Source organism: Aedes albopictus, chromosome 3 (assembly GCF_035046485.1).
Source record: "Aedes albopictus strain Foshan chromosome 3, AalbF5, whole genome shotgun sequence".
Classification (NCBI taxonomy): Eukaryota; Metazoa; Arthropoda; class Insecta; order Diptera; family Culicidae; genus Aedes; species Aedes albopictus.
Window position 1 is genome coordinate 260,573,951 of NC_085138.1, and position 26,628 is coordinate 260,600,578.

The 26,628-nt window shown below is 42.8% G+C and overlaps 2 protein-coding genes across 38 annotated transcripts in view; both read right to left on the reverse strand.

The window, feature by feature from the left end:
* LOC115253893 (protein muscleblind) overlaps positions 1–26,628 on the reverse strand; it is a 1,330,915-nt gene that overhangs the window by 266,157 nt on the left and 1,038,130 nt on the right. The window lies entirely within an intron of this gene.
* LOC109403011 (uncharacterized) lies at positions 241–3,858 on the reverse strand. 5 transcript variants are annotated; one of them, XM_062860454.1, is made up of 2 exons: positions 2,382–3,858; positions 241–2,310 (listed from the first exon to the last, which is right to left on the reverse strand). In XM_062860454.1, the coding sequence occupies exon 2, from the start codon at positions 1,962–1,964 to the stop codon at positions 777–779; it is 1,188 nt and encodes a 395-aa protein (XP_062716438.1). In that variant the 5' UTR covers positions 1,965–2,310; positions 2,382–3,858; the 3' UTR covers positions 241–776. The 5 variants fall into 5 exon arrangements, with proteins under 5 accessions (XP_062716438.1, XP_062716442.1, XP_062716439.1 ...); XM_062860458.1 differs by having other exon boundaries at positions 241–1,898; positions 1,970–3,858; XM_062860455.1 differs by having other exon boundaries at positions 241–1,702; positions 1,757–3,858.

Sequence of the window (26,628 nt, forward strand, 5' to 3'; positions counted from 1 at the left end):
TTTCCACAGTCGTGATTTCGCTCATACATGCTTCGTTGACGGGATCCTGCTCGGGAATCACTCTGTCGCATTGGAATACCGTGCCTTCTGCTTCGTCTACATTTTCCCGCGCGTACAGGTTCGAGAAATATTGAACTAGATGATTTTTTTTTTTTTTTTTTCTTTTCTGGAGTAGGGAAAAGCCCGTGGGAGTGAAGTTCCTGTTACAATTCGGACCTCTTCTCCCATAGGCATAAAACCTACTCTTCTTTTCATATATTTCAAAAAAGTACAAAGTATTTACACTTCCAGTGAGAAGTTATTCTCTTTAAAGGAAGTGTAATTAAATTAATTAACAGAAAATTTACAACTTATTGGCTAATATTAGTATATCACGTACAATAATCGCTTTAATTCATCATGGATTTGGTTAGTAAGCATTCCTAGATCAATAGCGGCAGCTTAGCATTACATCGGAAAAACTTTGTATACAGGAAGCCACGGCGCAGTCACAATGAAATTGTCGTAGAAACGTTGACCAGACGCAGACCAGGACATCAGTTCCAATAAAGCCTCAGTAACAACTGGTAACAATGTGACGGAATGCTGTTGATGTTAGCTGATTTGGTAGCACGGATTTATCGCGCTCGTTATCCAGGACCTCGAAACATTTGAATGATGGGGTTGGTGTAGACAGAAGGTGGGAGGGCTGTAATTGTAAACGAACTTAAACGGGCGCAGTATCACTGGCTTCGGCCAGACATATACTAATCATGTTACCTGGAAGATAACTGATGCTACCAGCTGACCGAGTCACCAGGTACGGGAAATCGCAGGAATCGGTGATGTTCAAAACTTGAACGGCCGCGAATCGAGTGTTGCGGTTGTTGGATGCAGGGGTGGCAGGACTGTAATTGTCGACGGACTTGAACGAGGGCAGTATCACTGGCTTCGGCCAGACGTATACTAATCATGTTACCTGGAAGATAACTGAGGCTACTAGCTGACCGAGTCACCAGGTACGGGAAGTCGCAGGAATCGCTGATCGGTGATGTTCGAGGCCCGAAACTTGAACGGCCGCGACTCGTGTGTTGCGGTTGTTGGATGCAAAGGTGGCAGGGCTGTAATTTTCGACGGACTTGAACGAGGGCAGTATCACTGGCTTCGGTCAGACGTATACTAATCATGTTACCTGGAAGATAACTGACGCTACTAGCTGACCGAGTCACCAGGTACGGGAAGTCGCAGGAAACGCTGATCGGTGATGTTCGAGGCCCGAAACTTGAACGGCCGCGAGTCGTGTGTTGCGATTGTTGGATGCAAAGGTGGCAGGGCTGTAATTTTCGACGGACTGGAAGATAACTGAGGCTACTAGCTGACCGAGTCACCAGGTACGGGAAGTCGCAGGAATCGCTGATCGGTGATGTTCGAGGGCCGAATCTTGAACGGCCGCGAGTCGTGTGTTGCGGTTGTTGGATGCAAAGGTGGCAGGGCTGTAATTGTCGACGGACTTGAACGAGGGCAGTATCACTGGCTTCGGCCAGACGTATACTAATCATGTTACCTGGAAGATAACTGACGCAACTAGCTGACCGAGTCACCAGGTACGGGAAATCGCAGGAATCGCTGATCGGTGATGTTCGAGGCCCGAAACTTGAACGGCCGCGAGTCGTGTGTTGCGGTTGTTGGATGCAAAGGTGGCAGGGCTGTAATTTTCGACGGACTTGAACGAGGGCAGTATCACTGGCTTCGGCCAGACGTATACTAATCATGTTACCTGGAAGATAACTGAGGCTACTAGCTGACCGAGTCACCAGGTACGGGAAGTCGCAGGAATCGCTGATCGGTGATGTTCGAGGCCCGAATCTTGAACGGCCGCGAGTCGTGTGTTGCGGTTGTTGGATGCAAAGGTGGCAGGGCTGTAATTGTCGACGGACTTGAACGAGGGCAGTATCACTGGCTTCGGCCAGACGTATACTAATCATGTTACCTGGAAGATAACTGACGCTACTAGCTGACCGAGTCACCAGGCACGGTAAATCGCAGGAATCGGTGATGTTCAAAACTTGAACGGCCGCGAATCGAGTGTTGCGGTTGTTGGATGCAGGGGTGGCAGGGCTGTAATTTTCGACGGACTTGAACGAGGGCAGTATCACTGGCTTCGGCCAGACGTATACTAATCATGTTACCTGGAAGATAACTGACGCAACTAGCTGACCGAGTCACCAGGTACGGGAAATCGCAGGAATCGCTGATCGGTGATGTTCGAGGCCCGAAACTTGAACGGCCGCGAGTCGTGTGTTGCGGTTGTTGGATGCAAAGGTGGCAGGGCTGTAATTGTCGACGGACTTGAACGAGGGCAGCATCACTGGCTTCGGCCAGACGTATACTAATCATGTTACCTGGAAGATAACTGACGCTACTAGCTGACCGAGTCACCAGGTACGGAAAATCGCAGGAATCGGTGATGTTCGAAACTTGAACGGCCGCGAATCGAGTGTTGCGGTTGTTGGATGCAAGGGTGGCAGGACTGGAAGATAACTGATGCTACCAGCTGACCGAGTCACCATGTTCGGTGATGTTCGAGGCCCGATACTTGAACGGCCGCGAACCGAGTGATGTGATTGTTGGATGCGGAGGTGGCAAGACAGACTGGAAGACGGACTGGATGATAACTGACCCCATGTTCAGTTGGCAGCGATATGACGGAATATTGATGATGAGACAATAAAGTGGTTGGTGGTCAACCTATGTAGGGTATTTGTGCCTATCTTAGTCTCATTAAGGATGTGCAACATGAAAAATCACTCACAGCGCCATGTATACGCTTCAAACTTAATGATACAAACCTTTAACACACGTGCTCACTTCCACTGTTGATCCTACGATGCACTAGAGTGGGATTTATCTTCAATATTTGATTTAATTGTGATCACAAATCGCGAGCCACTCGCACCTATCTTCAGCACACCGTAAAATTTTCATCTCATCGCGGTCCACCGGGTGGCCCCTTTTTCATCTCAACAGTATTTACAGCAAATCCACAACCACTCTCACATTTTCTCATCGTAGAGCATTCTGCACTCACCCACTAACGCACTTCCTTTCCCTAGCAGGTGACAGTTTCATTGTGATTGTTTTTCTCTCTCGCAAAGGAGAAGTCACAACAATGTGCGGCGCGACGAATCGTCTATGCTCGCTCCCCACGTTTTGCACTCGCATACAATCACAGCTGATTGGCAAATCAGTGCTGCCGAACTGGATGATTGTTCGTAAAGCTTGAGCGGTAGCAGCATGTTTAGATGAAAACCAAACCAAATATTTTGAAGGAAAGGGGGTTGGAAAATGAAATTATTGATCGATTTGCGTAGAAGTTCGATTACCAAGATGTTAAACCAAGAAACGACCATATTCTGATTGAAAAAACATCGTATTTGTAGTGACCAAATCTCATTCAATTAACTACTTGTTTCTTGATGTCTGGCACCGCTGTGATGCTTGCTTTGGTGCTTCGGCAGAGATGTGCGCCGCGGTTAAAACATCATTTTTGGTCGTCGGCGGCGGCGGCGTTAAAAATGAGATTTCAATATTTCGCTCTTTTACATCTCATATAGCGAAACATTTTAACAAACTATACTTTGCATATGAGAATGTAAATACACTAAAACCTCAATTTATGCATGTTATTTTTATGCACCTTTTTTTATGACCTGCATAAATTAAGGGAAAGCTACTCAGAACCAATATTGTGCATAAGAATATTTAATAATGACGGTAACTATTGCAACGGCGGCTAAAGGGTGTTTATAAGAATGAGCAAATGGAAGTCACAGGGGAGTTTCAGGGGGTTCCCAGGGGTTTCCGCGAGGTACCAGGAGATCTCCGGGGGGTTTTCGGGGGTCTGAGGAGGTTTTCGAAAGCATTGCAGAGAGTTTCAGAGGATTTTCGACGGGGTTTGGAGGCGTTACAGGCATAAGCGTAACTAGGTCATAGCTCTAGGGGGGGCCAAGGCCATTTCGATATAGATTTTGTATACTAAAAAGATACTTTTCGCCTGAATTGCGTGATTTTTTTCCAAAATGAATTATTCTGGAGGGGGCCAGGCCCCCCCTGGCCACCCCCTATTTACGCCAATGGTTACAGGTACGTTTTCGGGGGTTTCCGAGGATCTCACGTGCGTTAAACGGATGCAAGTGGGTCTTAGATGGATTCGGAGGCGTTAGGCAGGCGTTTTTGGGGGTTCTGATGCGTTACATTGGGTCCGAGGGGATTTTAGAGGGATTTTGGAGGCATTTCAGGAAGTTTCAGAGCATTTTTGGCGGGATTCAGAGGCCTTACGGAGGCGTTTTCGGGGGTTTCGGAGCGTCTTATTAAGAGGAATTTTGGGGTTTGGGATTCAGAGGCGTTACGGAGGAGATTTCGGGGGGTTTTGGAGCGTCGCAGGTGCGTTACATGGGGTCCGAGGTGGTTTAAGGGGAATTTTGGAGCCATTTCAGGAAGTTTCAGAGCATTTTCGGCGGGATTCAGAGGCGTTACGGAAGCGTTATGGAGGAGTTTTTATGCACAAATTTCCCTCATTTTATGCCTTTTTTAATTTATGCACCCCCAGCCATGTGCATAAATTGAGGTTTTAGTGTAGTAACTTGTAATTGCGCACTCGTATATAGTGCGGCAGACATTTAAACGTTCCATAATAAATAAGAAAAATCCATAAGGCGCAGTCCACAAATTACGTAACGCTCTTGGAGGAGGGGGGTAGTATGGCCAAGCGTTACGGCCCATACAAAAATTTTTGGATTTCCATACAAAAAAGCGTTACGGAGGGGGAGGGGGGTCGCAAACATATCAATTTTAGCGTTACGTAATAAATGGATGCTGCCTAAATAATTCTTAAGTTATGGCATGAATTGAATTATTAGGACCTGAATTCTTCAGATTTCAAGCTTTCAGGAACTTTTTTAAGATTATTTTTACGATGATTAAAAAAAACTTATAATAAATCGGAGAAAATTGGGTTGATTTTGAAATTCCTCACATTTTGTATGTATGTATTGTGGATTTACCGGCTACTTGTATTCTACCGGTTACTTGAGTAGCCGTTACAAAGTAGCCGTTTTCATATAAAAATCAACTTGATTGTCAAAAAATGAATATCGCTGAATAGCTCGTGGAAACGGGGAATAGCGCATACAATAAAAATGTTTAAAAACATTTTTAAGTTACTCTTTTTATAAAACGGCTACTTCGGATGCCATACTGAAGCGACCGGTAGAATACAAGTAGCCGGTAAATCCACAATAATGAAAATTGACGAAAAATTTTGAACCTCATTTACTCAAAAGTGGGTTTTTGTCACTCACACCCCTTTGCTTCTAACCCCCTCAATTATAAACGAACGTCGTTATGACGTCACGCGGGGAAAAGCATGCATGCTGTCATTGCATGCTTTATACACCTTGTGTGAAGAATATGATATTTGCTAGGATTTTTATATGATGATATATAAGTGACTAAAAAGTAACTAAAATCTCAACAGGATCATTGAACGAAATATTTTGTTTATTCGGCAATGAATGACATGCATTCATTTTGGGAGCGTTTAAACTTAAATCGATTATTTTCTGAAGATTATTGGGGAAATTCCAAGTTCGGCGGCGTGATGAGTTTTAAGCTGGCGGCGTGCTAGAAAATCAAAACATCCGGCGGCGTGAAGTAATAAATCTCGACGGCGCACATCTCTAGTCTTTGAGACAAAATGAGATGAATATAGGTACTAGGCCGAAGAAGGGGGCTTTTACCCTATGTTATGATTCTTCCTTTTATCAGTGATGCAATCCGCTTCTTGAAGTTTCCCATATTCCTCTCGGCTTTTAAATGAGAAGGGAGAGCATTGTATCGAGAACTTCCAAAATACAAGAAAGATTTTTTTCCAGCTTCCGTATTAGGACGGTTGATCGTTAGAACTGCTTGGCTTCTCAGAGGGTATCGGCTTGAATTGCACCGCAGTCATCGATGATTTCTCCTTCGTCGTTTTGGAGCTGCTCGATAGTCGTTCGTCGCCTCGTTATTTCGCCCAGCTGGTAGGTTGATATCGGTTCCCCCGCCACATACGACTCATTGATGAACGTGAACATCTCGGTGAAGCGACGTTGATGGAGGAGCATTTCGGCTTTCACCTGATTGATCCTGATGAGCATGGTGCGATCATTATGATATTCATCATACGCTTGTCGCAGTAGCTCGTAGAGGCGCTGTTGTTCACGGTGGAAAGTTTCAAAAGCGAGTTTTGATTTCCATCGGAAGAAGGAACTGATTTTAGGTTTGGCGCATGCTAACCACCATTCCATCCAAGATGCGTAGTATCGGCGTTGGCGGGTCCAATATTGCCATCGTGTTTGGAGCTCCTCGATATTTTCAACTGTCAGGAGGTGGGGACGGAGGGACCAGAAGCCACGGCCGGGCGCTCGGTCGGGGAGAGGAAGGCATAGTCTCGCTGTTACGGCTTTGTGGTCCGAGAAGCAAACAACATGCACAGCTGTGGCTCTCAGATGTTCTCGTAAGCCGGCACTGACATAAAGCCGATCGAGCCTGGACGAAGAATTGTGTGATATATATGTGTAACCCGATTCGCTAGGTCGGAGCTGTTGCCACACATCAAGCAAGCGGAGCTGCTGGACGGTGGATTGGAGAGCGGGGCTAGAATTGGATCCCGTCGCATCTCTCAGTCGGATTACTGAGTTAAAATCTCCGCCGACGACGATGTGATCGGTGCGATATCGCAGGTAGTAGGCTACCGTGCTGTTGAAAAAACGTTCTCGCTCGGCGCGAAGAGCCGATCCCGACGGGGCATACACATTGCACAGGGTAGTATTGTGCACACGTAAAGCGATCAATCTACCGTCCAGGCTCTTCTCGACGTGCGAGAATTTTATATGTTGTTTGAGAGCGATAGCAGTTCCTCTCCGGCTTTGGTCGACGTTGCAGATGACGTTGAAGCCAGGTAGAGAAAGTTGTTCGTTTTCCACCTCCTGCAGGAAAACAATGTCCAAATCGGTGGTCCGAATGAACGTTCGTAGGGCATTTATTTTTGTTGCGTTGGTTATCGTGTTGATGTTTACGGTGCCGATGTTCACGCTGGTGTGCTCCATCACTGCTGCATGTCATCACCAGAGCCTCGGCCGTGTTCGTTTGAGTCGTTGCGTCGCATCTTCTTCCCAGGTGGCGATCGTTTGCTACGTAGCCGTCGGCTGCTGCTAGAGCCGAGGGATGCTTGCGAGATGTCCGTCTCGTTGCCATCGGATTTTTGAGCGATGAAGCTGCCGATCGTGATCGGGAGCGGTGTGATTTGGAGGATAGGTTGCACTCCAATACGCTTGTCCATGACGGCGGGAGGAGGCATTGTGTTTGTCTGCTGTGTCATCGTCGGTTGCGTCTCGTTCGGTTTAGCAATTGCTTGCCGTGACGGGTTTTGTTGTACCTGGGGCTGCGGTACTTTCGGTGGGATATTGTTCGGCTTTGCCGATTTTTGCAATGCTGGCTGCTTTGTCACATTAGCGTACGAACGTTCTGCTTCGAGCTTTTGCGCCAGCAGTTTTTTGTTTTGTACACACGGTATCCCAACGTGTACAAACTCTTGGCAGTGCATACATGTTTGCCGCTGCCCCTTGTAGCTCACCGCCGTGTCCTCACCCCGAATTGCTACGAGAGAAGGAATGTTTTTCTTTATTATCATTCGGGCGATGCGTACGCCAGTTTTTACGCCACCGAAAGCAGAGCGTTCGTCCCAAAGTAGATCGCGGACGTTAAGAACGTCACCGTACTCAGAGAGGAATTCGGCGATCTGTTCGTTGGTGATGTCGCTGGATAGATCAAACAAGCGTACTTCCACGGCTCCGTCCTCCATCATGATTCGAAGCTTGTAGGTCTTTCCGTCGAAAACGAAATCGTGCTTGCTGTCGTGTTGTTGGACGATCGTCTCAGCGAGCTGAAGGTTGTTGACCTCCACGAAAGTACATGCCAGCCGCCTGCTTGGCTGGAGAAGTAGCACATTTTCTCGCGTTAAACCGAGTTCTTTCGCGATGAATTTGTGGATTTCATCATGTGAAAGCTGTCTTGGAAACTGCGAGTAGTCGACGCGAAACGTATTTTCGCGGCGCGGCATCGCGAGAACACGACGGCACGGTATGCGCGAACCACTTTGTGTACTCGTAAGACCGACAAAATTACAAAATCGTATAGAATAGTCTGTGAACGACTCCCGAAATTCGCTCCTTCGAAAATTCGACTGATCAACTCGGAAGTTGAGCGCTAACTGACATTCGTACTACGTGTACTGCAGAAAATCCTGAACGAATTTTCCAGGACTCTCTCCAGGAGCAGTTCATCCAGAAATTCTTACAAAAAATGCAAATCTAATAGAAACTTTTCTAGGGATTCCTCTAGGTCGTCTACAGGAATTCATCCAGAGATTCCAGCAGAAGTTGCTCCTTACATTTCTGCAGGAGTTCCTCCGTAGATTCCTTCAAAGAGACTTGTAAAAATGTCTCTGAGGTTTCCTTAAGACAATCAGAATAGTTCTCAAGAATTCTTTTAGAGTTTAGGAGCTCTTTCAGAAATTCCTTCTGTGATTCTTTTAGACATGCTTTCGAGGATTGCTTCAGAAATTCATACATGTATTCTTTCATATACCCCTGCTGCGAACCCTGAAGGAATTCCTCCAGGATTTTGCAATTCCAGGAAAAATGCAATTCGAGTGAAAATTTTACTACGAATTTCTCCAGAGCTTCTCCTGGAATTCAACCAGAGTCCTTCAAATTTTCTGGCTGGGTGGAATTTCTCTAAGAATTCCTTCAGAAATTCAGATTTGTTTCTAGGAATTCTTTCAGAAATTACTGCTGAAATTTATCCAGTGGTTCCTCCACATAGTCATCCATGACTTCCTTCATAAACTTCTCCAGACAGGAATTGTTTTATTTAAGATTTTTCTTCTCTTACTATTTTTTTGAGGAATTCTTTCGAGAATTGTTTCAGAAACTCGTACGTGTATTCCTTCCTGTACTTGTGCAGAGAATCCTTAGTGAATGCCTCCTGGACTGGTGAAATACATGAAAGAATACACGGAGGAACTATTTTGGGAATATCTGTATAAATTAGTGAATATATATTTTTGGAGAAATTCCTGCTGGAATCGATAAAAAAGCAATACAAGACTATTTGAAGGAATTCCCGCTAGATTTCCTAGATAAATCTCTGAAAAAAGTACATGGAGTATGTCCTACAGGGCTTTATATCCCAAGTAACATTTTTTAGTAAAATAGACTAGAAGAGGTTCTTACAACCATGATAAAACCAAAATAAAAAGTATTAGGCTTTATGACGGTTTTCAAAACCTCTTCAAGACTAATTAGCCTTGAAAATGTTACTTGGGATGGAATACCTGGGGAAATTCCTGAACGAGTCTCCGGAAGAGTTCGTGATAAAAACCCTAGACTATTTCCGAAAAAAAAAGCCCTGGAGGAATCCGTGCAAAACTTTGTGTACAAATTTCTGAAGGAAGGTAATGTCTAAAGTTTAAGGGAAATTTCTCAAGGAAACCCTGGAAAATTTCTTTTCCTTGCAAACATTTCTGGAGAAACTGCTGGAGCAATTTCTGAGAGATCTCATGGAAGATTTCATAAACGAGTTTCTTAAATAATTTCTGAACGAATCTATAGAGTGCTTTTGGATGGAATTCAGAGAACATATTTTAAAAGAATCTTTGGAGAAATGTTTGGTAGATATGCCTCCAATTTCTTAAAAAAATCTCTGTAATAAATTCTAAAGAAAGCAAAATTAAAAAAAAATGGAGAAAATTCCTACTCCCTGGTGTGATGCCGAAGAGTAAGGGTCCAACGACATCAACTGAAGTGCTATCCAATCAGATGGCCACCTCAACTTAACTCGTTTGTCCCCAGCTGCGAAACAAAAGTTTAAAAATTGCCAACAGCCCATTTCTGTAGTGCACAGAGGTTCCACATAGGTAAAATATGTGATTGCAGGTCATCTACAGCTCAATGAACTCAAGGCCTGACTTCAGTCAGATCATCCCGGGTACTCAGGATTCTAGTCGAGGAAATTACTTACTCCTGTTAAATCTAATATTAGTTTCTGGAGCTAACCGTTGTTTTCCGCGTGCAAATAACTCTCATTGTTGTCCATCTATCGTTTTCTGAAGTCATGGCAGGACTTCGCTTAGATCGTCAAATTTTCCTAGGATTAGTCTTGAGAGACCTTTTCATTGACACATAATATAATATGTGTTTATGTAGTGCACAAAGGTTCCACAAAGGTAAAACATGTGATTGAAGGTCATCTACAGCTCAATGAACTCAAGGCCTTACTTCAACCAGGCTATCCCGGGTAATCTACTCGAGGATTTTACTTACTCCTGTTCGGTGAAGTATTGGGACCTGGACCTAAACGTAGTTTAGCGTGCAAATAGCTCTAATTGTAATCCATCTACAGTTCTTTGAAGTCAAGGCATGACTTCGCTTAGGTCATCAAATTTTCCTAGGAATAGTTGTGAGAGCCCTTCTTATTGACACATGCTAAAATATGAGTTTTTCTAGTGCACAGAGGTTCCACATACGTAAAATATGTGATTGCGCTTCATCAACAGTTCCATGAATTCAAGGCCTTCAGTCAGGTCATCCCGGGTACTCAGGAATCTAGTCGAGGAATTTACTCATTCCTGTTCGGTGTAGTATCGGTTTCTGGAACTAGCCGCTGTTTTCCGCGTGCAAATAACTCTCATTGTAGTCAATCTACGGTTCTCTAAAGTCAAGGCATGACTTCAATCAGGCCGTCTAAATTGTCTGCAGTACTTTGACATAACAAACAATTTTACGGATTCTCAAGTATTGGTGCAACTAAGGGCAATAAAACAATTGAAAAGCTTCCGTGGTGATTATTTCGAGTATTTATTTTTGTAAGGACGGATTCGGACAATCCATCGAGAGATTCAGAAAAAATAAACTGTAGTACAAGGGCAACACATGGTTTAAAGATGTCTTCGATGGCCTATGGGGTCAATAAGGGAATCATATCTCGTGTTTATTGTCATTTGAAAACAATGTAAATGTAGACTTGGATGGTTCAGGAATGTTTAATATCCCAAGAACTCAAAGGAGACCTATCGAAGAATCTTAAAATCGAACCTGTAATAACTTCAACTATCATTAGGCCACGGAATATGTAAACTCCCGTTGAAATACTTTGTTAAGAAGAAAGTCATAGTGGTGCAAATCGTACTTGGTTTTATTTCTACCCGACTTGACCCAGTGACCGACCGGCCTTACTCCGTCCAGAAGGTAATTTTGATTCCATATATTTCCAAAACTAGGCTGTTATGCGAGTTTGTATTCAAAATTTGGTCAAATTCTGCCAAGAAATTGGATGCTAGCGATTTTTTGAACTTTCATTTCGCAGCTGGGGACAAACGGGTTAGGCTGATGAAGCGGATGCAGACGCCGTGGAAAAACAAGTTGGCAAATGGACTAACATTAAAGAGAGCCTCCGGTCTGATGCGGTATTCATATGGACATGTACAGGATAGTGTTGAAGAAATGTCTGGACGTTCCCAGACTCCCCAGACATTATATTCAGAAGTTGGCATTGTCGCCAAGTCCAGGCAAACCTCCAGGAGACCCAGCATCCTCTTGAGAAGATTGTCCTGGACAACTTGATGAATTGCCCGTTTTCCGTGCAATTGGAACTTTCGGAAAGAAAAGTCCACAGTGGATACGATCCAGATAGTCATTGCAATAGCGTCGAAGCAGAAGAGTATAAGTAAGCGGTATTGTACCGTACTGTAGTAGTCATAGATGTGAAGAAAGCGTTAACAGCTCCAGTTGGGAGGCCATTATTGTCACAGCACTGCTTAATATGGGGCTACTGACTATCTGATCCAAAAGCGAAGTTCTGAGCAGAACGATGGTTTTGTTCAAGTTATGGTTTATGAGACAAATCAGGGTCAGAGATATGTTAGAGCTGAAGAGCTGCATTAACAGATTGTAATGACATGAACTACCCGGTGAAAGAAGAAAGGCGACCATTTGGAATAGGAGAACTTCAGAGTGATCACTATTTTGAATTCTAACCACAAAGTGCTATCCCAGATCATCTTCCGTCGTATGTCACCTAAAACGAATGAGTTTGTGGGAAGTTATCAAGCAGGCTTCATCGACGGTCGGTCGACAGCGGACCAGATCTTCACCGTGCAGCAAACCCTCCAACACAGCACCTTTTCATCGACTTTAAGGCGGCGTACAACAGTATTAACCGCAGAGAGTTATGGAAAATCTTGAACGAAAACGGCTTTGCTGGGAAGTAGTAAACGCAAGGGCGATCGTCAGGGCAGACTTGCTGGTTTCTTTTGGATCAAGTTCGAACCTGAGTGTGGAGGGGTAAACATCCATCTGACGCAGTTTCTGTTCGGCCATGGCTGCTTCAAGAAGTACCTACATTGGTTTGGTTATCCAGACTGTATCATCGTGGAGGAGACACCAGGGCACGTCGTCTTCGAATGCCCCAGGTGTGAGGAAATTCGCGCTTCCCTTCGAAGTGTGACAGTTGACAAAGTTGAAGTAAAGACGTGTCGCGAAGAAGACACATGGAACACTGAACCAAACAGCGTCATCGTTCTATAAGATTTGGTATTCTGAATATAATAATTCAAAGGAACTTTGGAGAAAACTGCCTCACAGCCAACATTTTGCAAATGGGAAATTTATGGTCCCTGTAATGGTCTCACTAAAACAAATTTACATTCCAACCAAACACTGTAAACAGAAATCAATATAATTCAGTGACGAACTTCCACCGACGGAATAGCAAATGATTCGTCGTAATTTTGATTGCCAGAAATCAATCTAGCGCAGCCCCAAAAGTAGAGGTAGCTATGTATAAGGGGCTGTCCATAAACCACGTGGTCATTTTTTTGGGACTTCTCAACCCCCCTCACCCCTGCGTGGTCATTAGTCCATACAAAATTTTTTATTTGTCCATACAAAATGGTCATTGGCCGAACCCCCCCCCCCCTCATGACCACGTGGTTTATGGACAGCCCCTAAAAGCGTTTCGTTTCTTTCAAAAGGAAATAAATCAAGAGTTTTTGCCTCGCCATCCGCGGACTTCATCGACCTTCAGCATCGACCAGCGAAGCAGGATTTCCCTCCCATTGCCGTTGGAAGAATGGCAATCCAAACGACTTCTTCGCCGCATTAATCATCCAGGTCACGTACAGCTCATCACGGCCATCTTTTTTCCGTCTTCACTGCTACTGCCGGGTAGTCCACGGGATAGCCCCTCAATCCTGTGTCAACATTCTTGCGTTGATGGTGTGGCCCTCTCAGTCTCAGCTGCAGCCCAGCTCTTCATCGGATTTTAATTTAAACGAGCTAAAACTGACTTTCCGAGAAGGCACGCGGACGATTGTCGTGCCACAACCCACCACCGACAAAAAATAATTATCAAATTAGAATATCGACAACACAAATCCCCCACGGAAATGCAGTGCTGAGTCGGCTTCTCTGTTTCTTGGTTTCTCGATTTCAGTCTCCAGGAATTTCGACTACGAATCCCCACCCACCACCGGCCACCATTCATCATTCGGATTCGACCGGGTGCCAATTTTCTCCGGAGGATTCAGTTTAATCGTTTTCCTTATTCATCGTTTCTTCCGATTTTTCGTCATGAGGCGGACCGGGCGCGTGCTTGGGCCGCTCGCTCTCGTTCAGGAGCTGAGTCAAATCCTTTTGAACCGCTCCAAACGGGGTTGGCTCTGCATCATCATCATCATCATCACCAGCGGAAGCAGCAGTGGCGACGTCATCTTTCGGGGAGATCTGGGTAAACTTTAACTTTTTTCACCATTCTACTTAGGCTTCCTGGGAACTGATGCCTCCTCAGTGTAATGAATGCGAAATCACTCAAAACACATTCGAATATCGATTATAAAGCGATTTTAGGCATGTGTAAAATATGCATTTGTAAGGTTTTGTTGTGAAATATTTCGGTTGACAGCTTCCACGGAAATTTTACAAAAGACAGATAAAATAAAACCTTACAATTGTTATGCACCGGATCGCACAATTAAAATGTTCCAATTTCCAATTTTTGGAATACGAAAAAAACTACTTTTTGTTTGAGAATTTTGCGTTTTGACAAAGCGGGGTAAGACGAGTTTTTTCTTAAACTTGGTATTCCGATAAAATAGAGGAAAAACCAGATAAAACTCTCAAATACTTACCGTATTTTGAACAGTAAGACGTCTTTTCGAAAGAAAAAACTACATTCTAAGAGTGCCGTTGGACATTTTATTCCGATTTCCCCTCCAGATCCCGTTTTTTGCTTCTTACGTTCTTGATTTCAATGCGCGCGTCCGAGAGAAAAGATGGCAGATATCGGCGCAAAGTGAACCAACCACAAAATGACTTTTCCTTCCTTCCGGAAAAGCCCGGCACGGCTCACCACCAGCTATGCGGAGAGGACAGTAGTGCAGTAGTAGTGGTCCCACCAGCAGGAACCGGAAGAAGCGCACGCGGCAGCGGTAGGACTTTCGGAACGTGGCGGCGCGGTACTCGTGGATCGCTCTGTGCAAAGTTTTTCGTATCCTTGTGCTGTGACTGCGGCTAACGATGGCGATTGGGACTGCGACGGGCGAGGACAACGGACGACGTCGACGACCGATGCAGAGAGCGAGCTTGGAAGGCAGGTAGCTACGGGAAAATGCCTTTTGAATACTAATAAAGTACTTTATGTTTTAGCAATAACGATTCACCGAACAACCGACGAGGAAGATGACAAGGGACTCTACCTTCTGAGGCAGTGGTTCCCGGTAATGGTCGATGGGCGAACCACTTTGGTTATCTAGAAAGGTACTTCGAGACTTTGAAGAAACTGTTTTTGTTTGAATTTTCAGTTTAAGTTAAACATGGTTTTCTAGTGAAACTTATCCGTATAATTTGTGGTTAATTTTTCCGCTTTCTGGTAGACATGAATCATGGAACGCTGCCAGAAGTCTACATAAGCCTTTGATCATTTTCAAGGCATTGCTTTCTGCCATGGAGGTGGCTGCACAGCAAATACCATCATCGACATTATACCCTTGAAGTCGAACGTCAGTAAGGGCCTCAAGCAGGACTTGCTGGGACTTCATAAGTCGATGATGGCGAGGACTTATGGCAACTGCGGCAGCAGCAGAGCCCGTGAAGCTGGAGGTGCCGATGTCTACCCAGATGGAGACCTTCGTATTGGCTGGTAGCCCGAATGGTACGCCAGACGTCATTGCAGAAGCACGACAGGTAGCCATCAGGTGAGGAGATACCAGGTGGCGCTTTCAAGACCAGGAAGGTTTTGAACCTTCTATGTTGAACCCCGGTCAGGCGTCCCGGAAAGCTGGGAAGGGTGGACCTGAAAAGACTGGCCCGTCCCGGGTTGAAGGGAGCAGGGTGTTGCGACCATAGGTAGGTGCTCAGCCACCACAGATTAGGATGACCTGACCTGGACTGCAGTTTATGGGCATCCCTTATCGCGTTATTGCAGGGCTCTGAAATGGTGAATCATTTTTCCCGTGTAACTCGTAGGATTAACTATATAGTCAAATTGATGACATGACATGACAAACCAATCAAGTGGCAGTGAAACTCCTTCGCAAGAAGTAGGCTGACGAGGTCTCCGTTAAGGAGAAGCTATAAGGCAGCAGCGGGAAGCTGCGCACGCAGCTCTAGCGTGGGAGCTCTGATCCATTCCCCGCCTAGCCTGTCCGCGATCGGAATGGCTAAGCAGCAGCTTGGCAAGATCATCGATCTTGCGTCCACGAAGTTCAACTTAAATAAGAACCTTAAAACGGTCCTGTTGGGACTTCGTAAGTCGATGGACAATGCCAAGCAGGATCGCGTGAGACTCGTGAAGCAGCGGCGGAACCAGCAAAAGTCTACCCCGGAGGCCTTCGCTTTCGCAGGTAGTCCAAAACGTGTGACGGATGCGGCTGCTTGTGATAAGCACTCACAGAAGCAGATGAGGCAGCCGTCAGATGAGGAGTTGTCTGGCGATGCCCATAAGGCTAGGAAAATACTAACCCCGAAGGTCGGCAGTAACGCCGGCAAGTCGGACCCCAGCCAGGCGTCCCGGAAAGTTGGGAATGGTGGGCCTGAAAAGGATGGCCCGACTCGGATGAAAGGAAAAAGGGCGTTGCTACCGTTGTTAGGCCCTCAGCAACCAAAGAGTTTTTTTTTATCTGTATTAAAGAGATTTTTAGCCCTAGGCTCTTGCCTAGGCTAGTTCATCTCGGCACCCACGCTTTACTTCCCTTCCGAAGGAAGAACCCGCATTGTTGTGAGTTTGTCGGGGGTGGGATTCGATCCCAGGTCCTCGGCGTGATAGTCAAGTGTACTAACCACCACACCAGATCCGCTCCACTAACCAAAGAGTTGGGTGAACCAAGGGGAGGACCCCCCTTGGACGAAGGCCGAGCGGAAGAGGACGAGGATAAAGCCACAGGTCGAAGAAGTCAGAGACGCCAAACCGAGAAGGCGTAAAAGAGTAGGTGCCAAGTGCGAGAAAGGCGACGCGCTCGTCATCGAGACCACACACTCGAAGTACTCGAACATCTTGAAGGCGATGCGAAGCGACGCCAAGCTCGTGAATCTGGGAGGCAACGCGCGCAGTACCAAACGTACTCGTACGGGTTAAATGATGCTAGAGCTGAACCGCGATAAGGAGCGTAAGGGTGCCGTCTATAAAAATTTAGCGGAAGAAGTCCTTGACGAAAGGGAAGAAGTGAGAGCTTTTACAGCGGAGGCGACCTAGAAAACCTAGACGAGGTCACCGAAGCGGAAGAGCTCATCACGGTACTGTGGCATTAGTGCGACGTGCAGGTGTCCACCGCAGCCGTTCGGCTACGAAAGGTGGACGTAAACAAGTCTGTTAAAATAGGGTGAATCAACCAGGGATCAGGACACAAGTCTGTAGTTGTTATGCGCCACCACGGTGGCCGATCGAGCAGTTCACACAGATGCTGAACTGTATGACGACCGTGCTAACAGGGCGAAGGTCGGTGGTAATAGCGGGTGACTTTAATACTTGGGCCATGGAATTAGAAGCAGTTTCACTAACCAGAGGGGTCACCTCCTGCTAGAGGCCCTGGTCATGCTAGATGTCGACCTGTCTTATGGCGTACCTGCACAGAGTACCTTTAGTCGGAATAGAGTGGAGTCGATTACCGACGTTTCTTCTTACCGTCTTGGCCTAACAATCGAACTACTTGTAGACGATAGCTACACTCACAGCGATCACCTGGCGGTTCGCTACAGTATCGACTGCAGAAACTGCTGGCAGCGGGTACATGCAGAGGTGACTAGGCTAAGGCCATACTTCAACGACGAGGCATTAGGAAGGGGTGAGAGAAACATAAACGGTTCAAGCGGGAATGAGCTGGTAGCGGTGCGACCATGCCTGGGTAAGTCCACCCAAGGAATGTTAGACCACCGGCTTACTAGTGGACACAACCTATTGCAGACCTGTGCTGCGCCTACTTACGGTGAGCGAAATAAACGGCGAATTGTGTTCGCCACGGCAAAAGCCGCGCTGATGATCGGGAAAAGGGCAAGTAAAAAGGCCTACTGTAAGGGTCTCTATCATAGTGCCAATGCGAATCCGTGGGGTGATGCCTACAGGACCGTGATGGCCAAAACGAAAGGTGTAGCGGCTTCTACAGAGCTATCTCAAGAGATGTTGGAAGGGATCATTGAGGGGCTTTTTCCGCGTCATGATCCTAGTCCTTGTCCTCCTTTCGTAGGACAGCCGAGGACTGGGGCTGGCGATGAGGAGAGGGTCACCGATGTGGAACTTGCGGTGATTGCAAAATCCTTTAGCGTAGGTAAGGCCCCATGTCCGGACGAAGTTCCGAACATGACCTTAAAAATAGTTATAGCAGAGGCTCCTGGGATGTTCAGATCTGCTAGAAATAGGGAGACTTCCCAAAGGTTTGGAAGCGGCAGATCCTGTCCCTATTTCCAAAGGTAGGGAAACCACCCGGAGAACCGTCGGCATACAGACCGATATGCTTCGTCGACACTGCGGTGAAGGTATTCGACAAGATCATCGTTAACAGACTGTTGAGGCACATCGAGGGTAATACAAGAAGGTCTCTCGAGTAACCAGTTCGGCTTCCGGAATGGAAGGTCAAGCGTAGATGTTATTTTCTCGGTTACAAAGGCCGCCGAGGTAGCTCTCTAGCGTAAGAGGAATCAAATTTGTGTTTGTGCAGTAGTGATCCTGGATGTAAGGAATGCGTTCAGTAGTGTCAGTTAGTCGGCTATTGTTAATGCTCCTGCTTATGGGGATACCCGGCCACTTGTACAAGGTTCTCGGAAGCTACCAGTAATACGACACAATCTTGTCCAGAAGATTGATTGAATTGGAGCTTGACTGAAATGCTGTTTGATGCCAAATCATCACTGAGTTACAGAAAAGGCGCGTGGCGTGGACTCGAGTATTGGCTAGCTCAGACGAGGTAGTCCAAGCGTTCAGAATCGATTACGCAGGTCATACCGGTGTTCTGCAGTGCCTTCTATCGAACAAGTGACCAAGCGGAGAACATCTTGGTACCGTTGCTGTCGTGGCGTCGGGCTACTGGGTTGTAGCCCGTGAATGGAAAGAAGTCCCGGCAAGGTTCGAGGCATGTAAGGCCCTATATTGGCAAGTCCTTCTGTGTTCTAGCTGACAGGCCCTGACCTTCGGGATGTCAAATTTCAGAGTGCACGGTATCAGTTCTGTACTTGCTTTGTAGGGGGAGCAGGCGCATCGACCCTGCACCGCTTTCCGAGGACAAAAGGAACTGTGGCAATCCGGGAAGCTGGCAAGCCGCCTGCAACATACTTTGGTGTCCTTCTAAAAGATCGTGTTATGAGCACACGTTGAAATAAACAAAAAAATAAAATAAAAAAAAGATCGTGTTATGATGTCCGCTGTTGCAAGGCTACGCAGCTTACCTCAAGAGTGCGCTGTACACAAGGCCCTTTTCGAAGCAATGCCTTCTAGATGGTATCGGATAGTCAGCGGTCAGGGATGTAGTCATGTCTCTTGCGTTAGCTGTTGAATGTCAACTTCTATCTCACTTTACTGGAGCCTTCTGCTCAACTGGGAACAGTACGCTGAACAAGGTCTACAGTCCTAATGACATGTGCGTTTTCTTAAAAGGTTGAACAGGAAACTTCCAGAATTACGATCGGTATACATTGAGGGCAGGAAAGCCTTGGCCAAGAATTAAACCTATTGAAATAGAATGTTAGATCTACAACAAATAAGGTTGCCAACCCCTGTCCTGGGACGATCCCCAGCATTTTTTTTTTCTCCGGCCAGCTACTCACCCAAAACAGAGACCACTCTGATGTGACCGCACTTGAGGGATACCTACTGTTACTACTGCTCCATGGGATGGAATCTTCCTCTGCTCTTGCCTAGTTCAAAGACGCAGCCAGCCTTCGCTGATGATGATGGTAGTTTGAGAGAGAAAAATTTTTCAATTTTAAAAAGTACGTGCAGACTCGTCCTCACTCGTTTGTGTGCTGCTGTGCTGCTGATGACGATGCAGAAAGATGCACGTTTGAGTGGCGCTCGTCTATTCGGGGGAGACCCTTTATTACATTTTCCTGTCGTCGTCGTCGTCGTCGTCCTTGTCGACGTCGTTCCATTTCCAATACTGCAGGAAATGAGAGGAGCCGGTGGTGCGGTTTAGTATATTTGTCGAACTCGCAAAACGAATTTTTGGCAATGATTACCAAGTTGTTGGGGGGAGGTGAGTCACATCCACGCTACCACTGACTGACTGTATCCTTGTTTTCGGGCTTAATTTAAATTCGTTTGCTTCGGGAGGCATGCGAAGTTTTTTTTTTCCTCCGGATCCAATCAACGAAGGGGAACCGTTCCGTTCGAAAGAAAAAAAAAGTTGGAAAGTTGCCGGAAAGAATAACTCGGCAGTGCAGATAGTCAGTCAGGTGACGATGACAAATGGCTTTTGCGACCCTCTTGGAGTGGTGCTTGACGAGGACCGACGAAAAAAAAATCCAAACTTTTTGGACATTGTCGTTTGGTTTTTTTCCGTTGAGGTTACGCTCTCGCTCATTAGAATATTTGCTAATGCGAATAATATTGATGTCGATGGATGGGGAGGGCTTAGCAGTAGGAAAAATAATACGAAACATTGTTATTTTCTTTTTTTCATTTGTTTTGAGCCAACTTTCACGACCGCACGATCCACAGCTGAAAGACAAGTTGGGGTTTCGCTCGGAATGGCGGCCCTTCTTGAACTTGAAAACAGACGTAAGGTTAGGGCATAAGTGCCGCCACTGCGGAATGGTTAATTACATGAGCCCTTGGGGTTACAGACAGCCAGTCAGCTAGGCAGCCAACAAGCTAGAAACCTTTGTCACGCAAACAAGGCGCAATCAACGGCAGACAGACGAGATTAGTAGGGTTTGGTTGGTGGCTAGCTTTAATTAATGTGGACGGTTTCGAAGGGTATTCACCTAGCTTGTGATTATAATTTGATAATTCAAGGTTAGAATTTTATGATTCCTAGCAGTACGTCACGCAGCTTTAAAATAATTCCATGATGCTGATGCACTTGAATTCAAATTGTGCTTCTGAACGGAATGCTCAGAAAAATATTTTATTTCTAGCTAAAATTAGCTTGGTGTGAAAGGAATTGGGAAAAATCCATGGAAGAATTACAAAAGAATTTCTAAAAATTTCTTGTAGTGTTTCACATAAAATACTTTGGAAGCATGCTCTAAAGCAATTCAAAAAAAAAAAATAGAAAATTTCTTAAAGTATTACCGGAACAATCTTCGATGAATTTCAGAACCACGGAGAACGAGTTTTCTATTTTGCAATCGAATAAACGCACCACTTGCCTTTGAAGTTTTCCTTGCTGCAATGGCCGAATATTCCTTACATGAAGGATTTTCCAACAGAACTTTAAGGTGGCTTCAGGAATCATTCCCAATTGAAATTTTAGGAGACTGTGTGCCGGGAATTAAGTGTTTTACATGCCTGAATAGATGAGTTCCAAAAAGAGTTCTTTGAAAGTTTTTTTTTGAATAACTTTGATTTAAAAACTCCCTTAAACTGTTTCATATTAGATTCTAGACATAAAAAAAATAAAAAATAAAAAAACAAATGAACAACAGAAAGTCATGAAAATAATTTGGTATTATTTTAATATTCCGCAAAGAAAAAAAAAAACTTCAGAGGCTAACTCTAGTTAAATGTTACCGAAATAACATTTGAATATATTCCTAAAGAAGAGGACATTACGCCAGCTTCTAAAAATAATGCAATTTCATGTTAAGTTTTTTCAAAAACATTGCGGTTGCTATTCCGTCGTGTGAAGCATAGTTGTCCCATGTTAATAGGGAGGCCCATAGAACATAGGACAACTATGCTGCACACGGCAGTATTTTCTATGCAGTATGTGTCTATCATAGCACTTAAAATGTACCAAGAAAAATTGAAGAAAATTAAGACGAATAATTTATCTGCAAATCACTTTAAACGTTTTCCAAAACTTTGTGATTTGTGTTTACCCCCAAATTTTTGGTCAAGCCATCAATAATTCATTTACAAAATCACTTTTTTATAAATAAACAGCCGCAAACTCGCAAAATGTGAGTTCTTCCTTCGGAAGGGAAGTAAAGCGTGGGTCCCGAGATGAACTAGTCTAGGGCTAAAAATCTCGTTAATACAGATAAAAAAAACATCATGTGTAAATGCTATCAATCATATCCGAGTTCAATAAACGCTTATAATTTTCATGATACATAAGTTTTGGGAATTTTCCAAGAGTAATTTGTTGAATCATTTTAGTATGAATAAATAAAACTATTAATACCCAACCCCGCCATTAGACGAGGTATAGTTTGAGCATTTTAGTATTTTTTTCCTTTCCTTTTCAAAAATTTTATATTTTTGGATGATATTAAGGACTGTTCTGTATGTCTCAAAATAGTTTTTGATTTAAAGTTTCAACAGTTTAACAGTTTTACCACAGACACAGACGTAACCCTCTTCTAGTGTTCAATCGCTTTGACACTCGCCAGTGTGCACGTTGCTGAATGATGCAAACGAAAATTACAGGCGATTAGTGTAATAGTGTGCGTGTTAGCAGACGTCAAATCGAAATCCATCATGGCCGACAGTGTCTCGCGCGGTTATAACAACAGGTGGCAGTGTGCTCATGAAAAAGACACCGGGAAAAAGTTGTTGATGAAATTATTTCAAGAGTACGTCTGTTTGTCTGTGGTTTTACAGTTTTAAATTTTATCTCAAGTATTATATTGCAGTAAAAGAGTTTATAAAAGTTAAACACTCTCAAAACAAATAGAAAAATCAAATTTAATTAGTTTAACAATAACCATTTAAGCTCAAAATGCTTTCATCTAAAAAAAAAATCAGGAAAAACAAAAAAAAAATGTAGGGATATTCAAAAACAAAAATTAGAAAAATCAAAAACCAAAATTCACAAAATCGCGAAATGAACATGTTTAAATATTTTAATAAATATGTTTAAAGATTTTAAGAAAGATGATGAAACTTTGATGAAGTCTTGGAAGCAAACGAGGAGAATGCGCGGAAATTAATTTACAAAATCGAAGAAAAAATTCTGACAGATCTTTGGTAGTTCCCCAGAAGAACTACCACAAGTAGTAATGGAATATCTATGTCGTGGAGCGGATCTGGTGTGATGGTTAGAGCACTTGACTATCACCTGGGATCGAATCCCACTTCCGACAAACTCGCAAAATGTAAGTTCTTCCTTCGGAAGGGAAGTAAAGCGTGGTGAACTAGCTCGTTAATACAGATAAAAAAATATCTGTGTAGGACTTTTGAAAGAAATCCTTGCAGAGATTTAGAATGATCGAGGAAGCATTTGCAAGAGAATGAGAATTAATTTACATGAGAATTAATTTAATAGTAGATGACTCCAAAAAACTGGTTCCAATTAAGCAAAAAAAAAATAAAGTAAATAAACTGGTTTATTTCAGATTGTTTGAAATATTTTTTCGATTTTTTCTTGTTGGGATTTGAACTACTGTGACAATTGCAATATGTTGTGGTATAGCTGTTAAGTTTTTCGTTGAAACCTAAGACCCATATGCTCTTCTGGAAAAACATAGTAAAATTTTCGAGTAATAAAAGGAACGGTCACTTTAAGTGCCATAACTTTGCCAATTTTCAAGCGATTTTCGTTGTTTTTTTTGCAGAAATTTCATAAAACTTGACGTTGCTTAAACTTGCAGGACATATTTTTTTTCAATCACAATGAAATGTTTTTTAGGATTTTTTCCAATTTTTAACTTTTTTTTACCCAAAAATTTAACTGTTTTAGATCAATAACTTTTTGATTGCTTGACTTATTTCAGATCTTTTAGCATGTTTTTTATGGTATTTGTTCTGTAGATAAAAAACGTTGTAAATAACCTGCACATTTCGTTGCGCATGTTACGAAGAAAAATATTATACAATTTTGTCTAAATTATGAATGTTTTCATGCATGGTTTCAGTCTAAAAAATGAGAAGTTTATTTTAAGTAATCATCCTGAATATGATGAATTTGATTTTGAATACACACTGACAGACATCTTCTTAAATTTCATTTTTACTTGAAACAATCAAGTAGTTAGGCATGTTCGGATGTTTTTTTTATATAAAGTATTAAAAAATGAATTGTTTTAATAGGATCTTTTCGGGACATATTTTGGCGAAGCAGTAGGAAAGTTATCGGGCTCTTAAGTTTAATTTTATTATAAAAAAAACAAATAATAAAAAAAAATCGTGAAAGCTTTTTGGAATTTTGAAAAAAAAATCATTGTTCAAGTTTTTTTTTAATCAATTTAGTAGAGATTTATGTAAGAAGATTGAAAATCGATTGAAAATTGATAGAAAGCTATGACACTTTGCCTTTGCGCCATCTCAAACTCAGCTCGGAGGTTTCTCTTTTAATGTGCTTTTAATCTAAAGTGGCATACGAAGTTCATATTTTGACAACTTTCGAAAAATATGCCGCACACTAATGCATACAGACCACAAGTCTCCGTCAAGGGTAAACCATGTCTTCTGAGGATTTAAAGCTCCCTGATCTGGTATGATTCTTAGAATGAATTCTTCAACAGAACTGTGATTTTTAATCAAATTTCAAAAGAACTAACGGTTTTTCTCTGTGCACTATTGGTACAGGACAGTCAAAAGTATTGAAAAACACTCCAGGGAGAATTGCATAAAGAGAATTGGAAACAATTCCTGCCAAACTTTTAAACTACAGTAGACGTTCGCTCGATGCAAACGATCTAACTGCAATACTTTTTAACTGCAAGTTCGCTAAGTGCAACAGTTTTGCAGTTATCGCACCGCTATCCGTCAAAATGAAATGTCAACAGCGATGCGATGTTTTTCGTACGCACTTTTGCTGCAATGCGATGTTTTTCAAATACACATTGACTGCATTCTGCAGCAACTGACAGTTCTTTGACGTCTGTCAGTTGTTTCAGTTATCGAATTTCATTCGGTAAGTGAAACGTAAACATGTTGCAGTTATCGAACGTCTACTGTAGATCTTTGACGTTCCCAAGTAACATTTTGACAGCCAATTAGTCTTGTAGAGGTTTTGAGAACCATCATAAAACCTTATACCTTTCATTTTGGGTTTATGATGTTTCTAGGAACCTCTCCTAGTCTATTTGACTAAAAAAATGTTACTAGGATTTATTACAAAACTTTTATAATGGCAAAGCAGTTAGAAAAAAACTTCATGAGATTTGAGGGGGTTAGAAGCAAAGGGGTGTTAGTGACAAAAACCCACTTTCGAGTAAATGAGGTTTAAATTTTTTGACTAATTTTTCATCCCATACAAAATGTATGGAGTTTCAAAATCAACCAAATTTTCTCTGATTTATTGTAATTTTTCCAAACATCGTAGAAACAATCTTAAAAAGTTCCTGAAAGCTTGAAATGATATGCTCAGCTCAAAATCTTTTTTTTTTAGTTTTTATTTTTGTGTATTTTAACTTAGATGCTAATTCTACACTCCCAGCTCAAAATAGATAAAATGGTCACTTACACCCCTTTGATTCTGGGCCCCTCATATGTTATTATTTCCGAATGATTTTTAAAAGTAGTTGCTGCAGTGGTTATTGGAGGATTCTTTATTAATTTTTTTTGTCTGTATTAACGAGATTTTCAACCCTAGGCAAATTCATCTCGGGACCCACGTTTTACTTCCCTTCCGAAGGAAGAACCCACATTTTGTGAGTATGTCGGGAGTGGGATTCGATCCCAGGTCCTCGGCATGATAGTCAAGTGTTCTAACCACCACACCAGATTCTTTATTAAGGTTACATTGAAAAAAAACAAAGCGGTTTGGAGATGAATCAGCCCTTTCTAAAAAATCTCGATAATAAAGATAATAATAATAATAGTAATGATAATAATAATAATATTGTGATCTAGATTGTGATTTTTTAAAGTATTTCAACGAAGAATTTTGGAAAAGTTGCATAATAAGTACATAAACAATTGTTGCATTAACTATCAGGTGATCTTTAAAAAACTCTCAAGTATTCTTTCAGAAATTTGCCGAGCAATTCCTTCAGCATTGTTTCGATAATTTATTTTAGGCTATCTTCAATGGGTTGCCCCAGAAATTGCCTCAAGAATTGCTTAAGTAATTGTTCCAAAATTTCCTTCAGAAATTCCTCTAGAGATTCCTCCAGACATATCACCAAGAATTCCATTTGAAAGCCTTCCACAGATTCCCTCGTTAAATTCCCCAGAGATTGCTAGGAAAATCCCATCATGAATTCTTTCTTAAAATCTTCCATGAATTCTTTCGAAATCCCTCCAAGGATTTTGTAAGATTTTTTTCCAGAGACTCATTTAGAAATTTCTTTTTGAATTCTTTCAGAAATTTTGAAATATCGCCCACGGATTCTTTGATAAATTTCTCCACATGATTTTTGGTAAAATATTCATAGGATTTCTCCAGAAATCTCAACAGAGTGCTTAAGCAAAATTTTCTTGGTAGTTTTTTAGAAACACCTCCACCAATTTTATCAAACATTCAAACATCAAACAATTTCATTTTATAATTTATTCAGAAATTCTTTTACAGATTCCTCGATAACTTCTTCTAAAATTTGTTTCATAGAATCTTCTGGAAATTACTTTAGAAATTTCTTCAGTGTTTTTCAAGAATTTTCAGAAAATGTCCCAATAGATTACTTCTGAAATTTCTGCATGAACTTCTTTTTGAAATCCTTCAGATGTTTCTTTTCGAAAATCAATATCGGGGTCCCTAAAATATTTCCAGAGATTCTTTATGAAAATATTGCATGGATTTTTACGAAAATTTCTCCAAGAGTTCTCCAATAAAATCTTCCATCGACTTTCTCAGAAAATTTTTCATTGATACTGACTACTCATCAGGAATTAAAAGAAGCTACTAATTTCGGCCCTGCAGTCTTGAATAATTATTACCAAGGTTTTAAAATTTCCCCAACGTTTCGACTGAGGATAGAGTCTTCTTCAGAATTATCCCCTGAAGAAGACTTTAAT

Excerpts from the sequence above, each read along its gene's own strand:
- LOC109403011 (XM_062860454.1), bottom strand. The coding sequence starts at position 1,964 with ATGATTAGTATACGTCTGGCCGAAGCCAGTGATACTGCCCTCGTTCAA.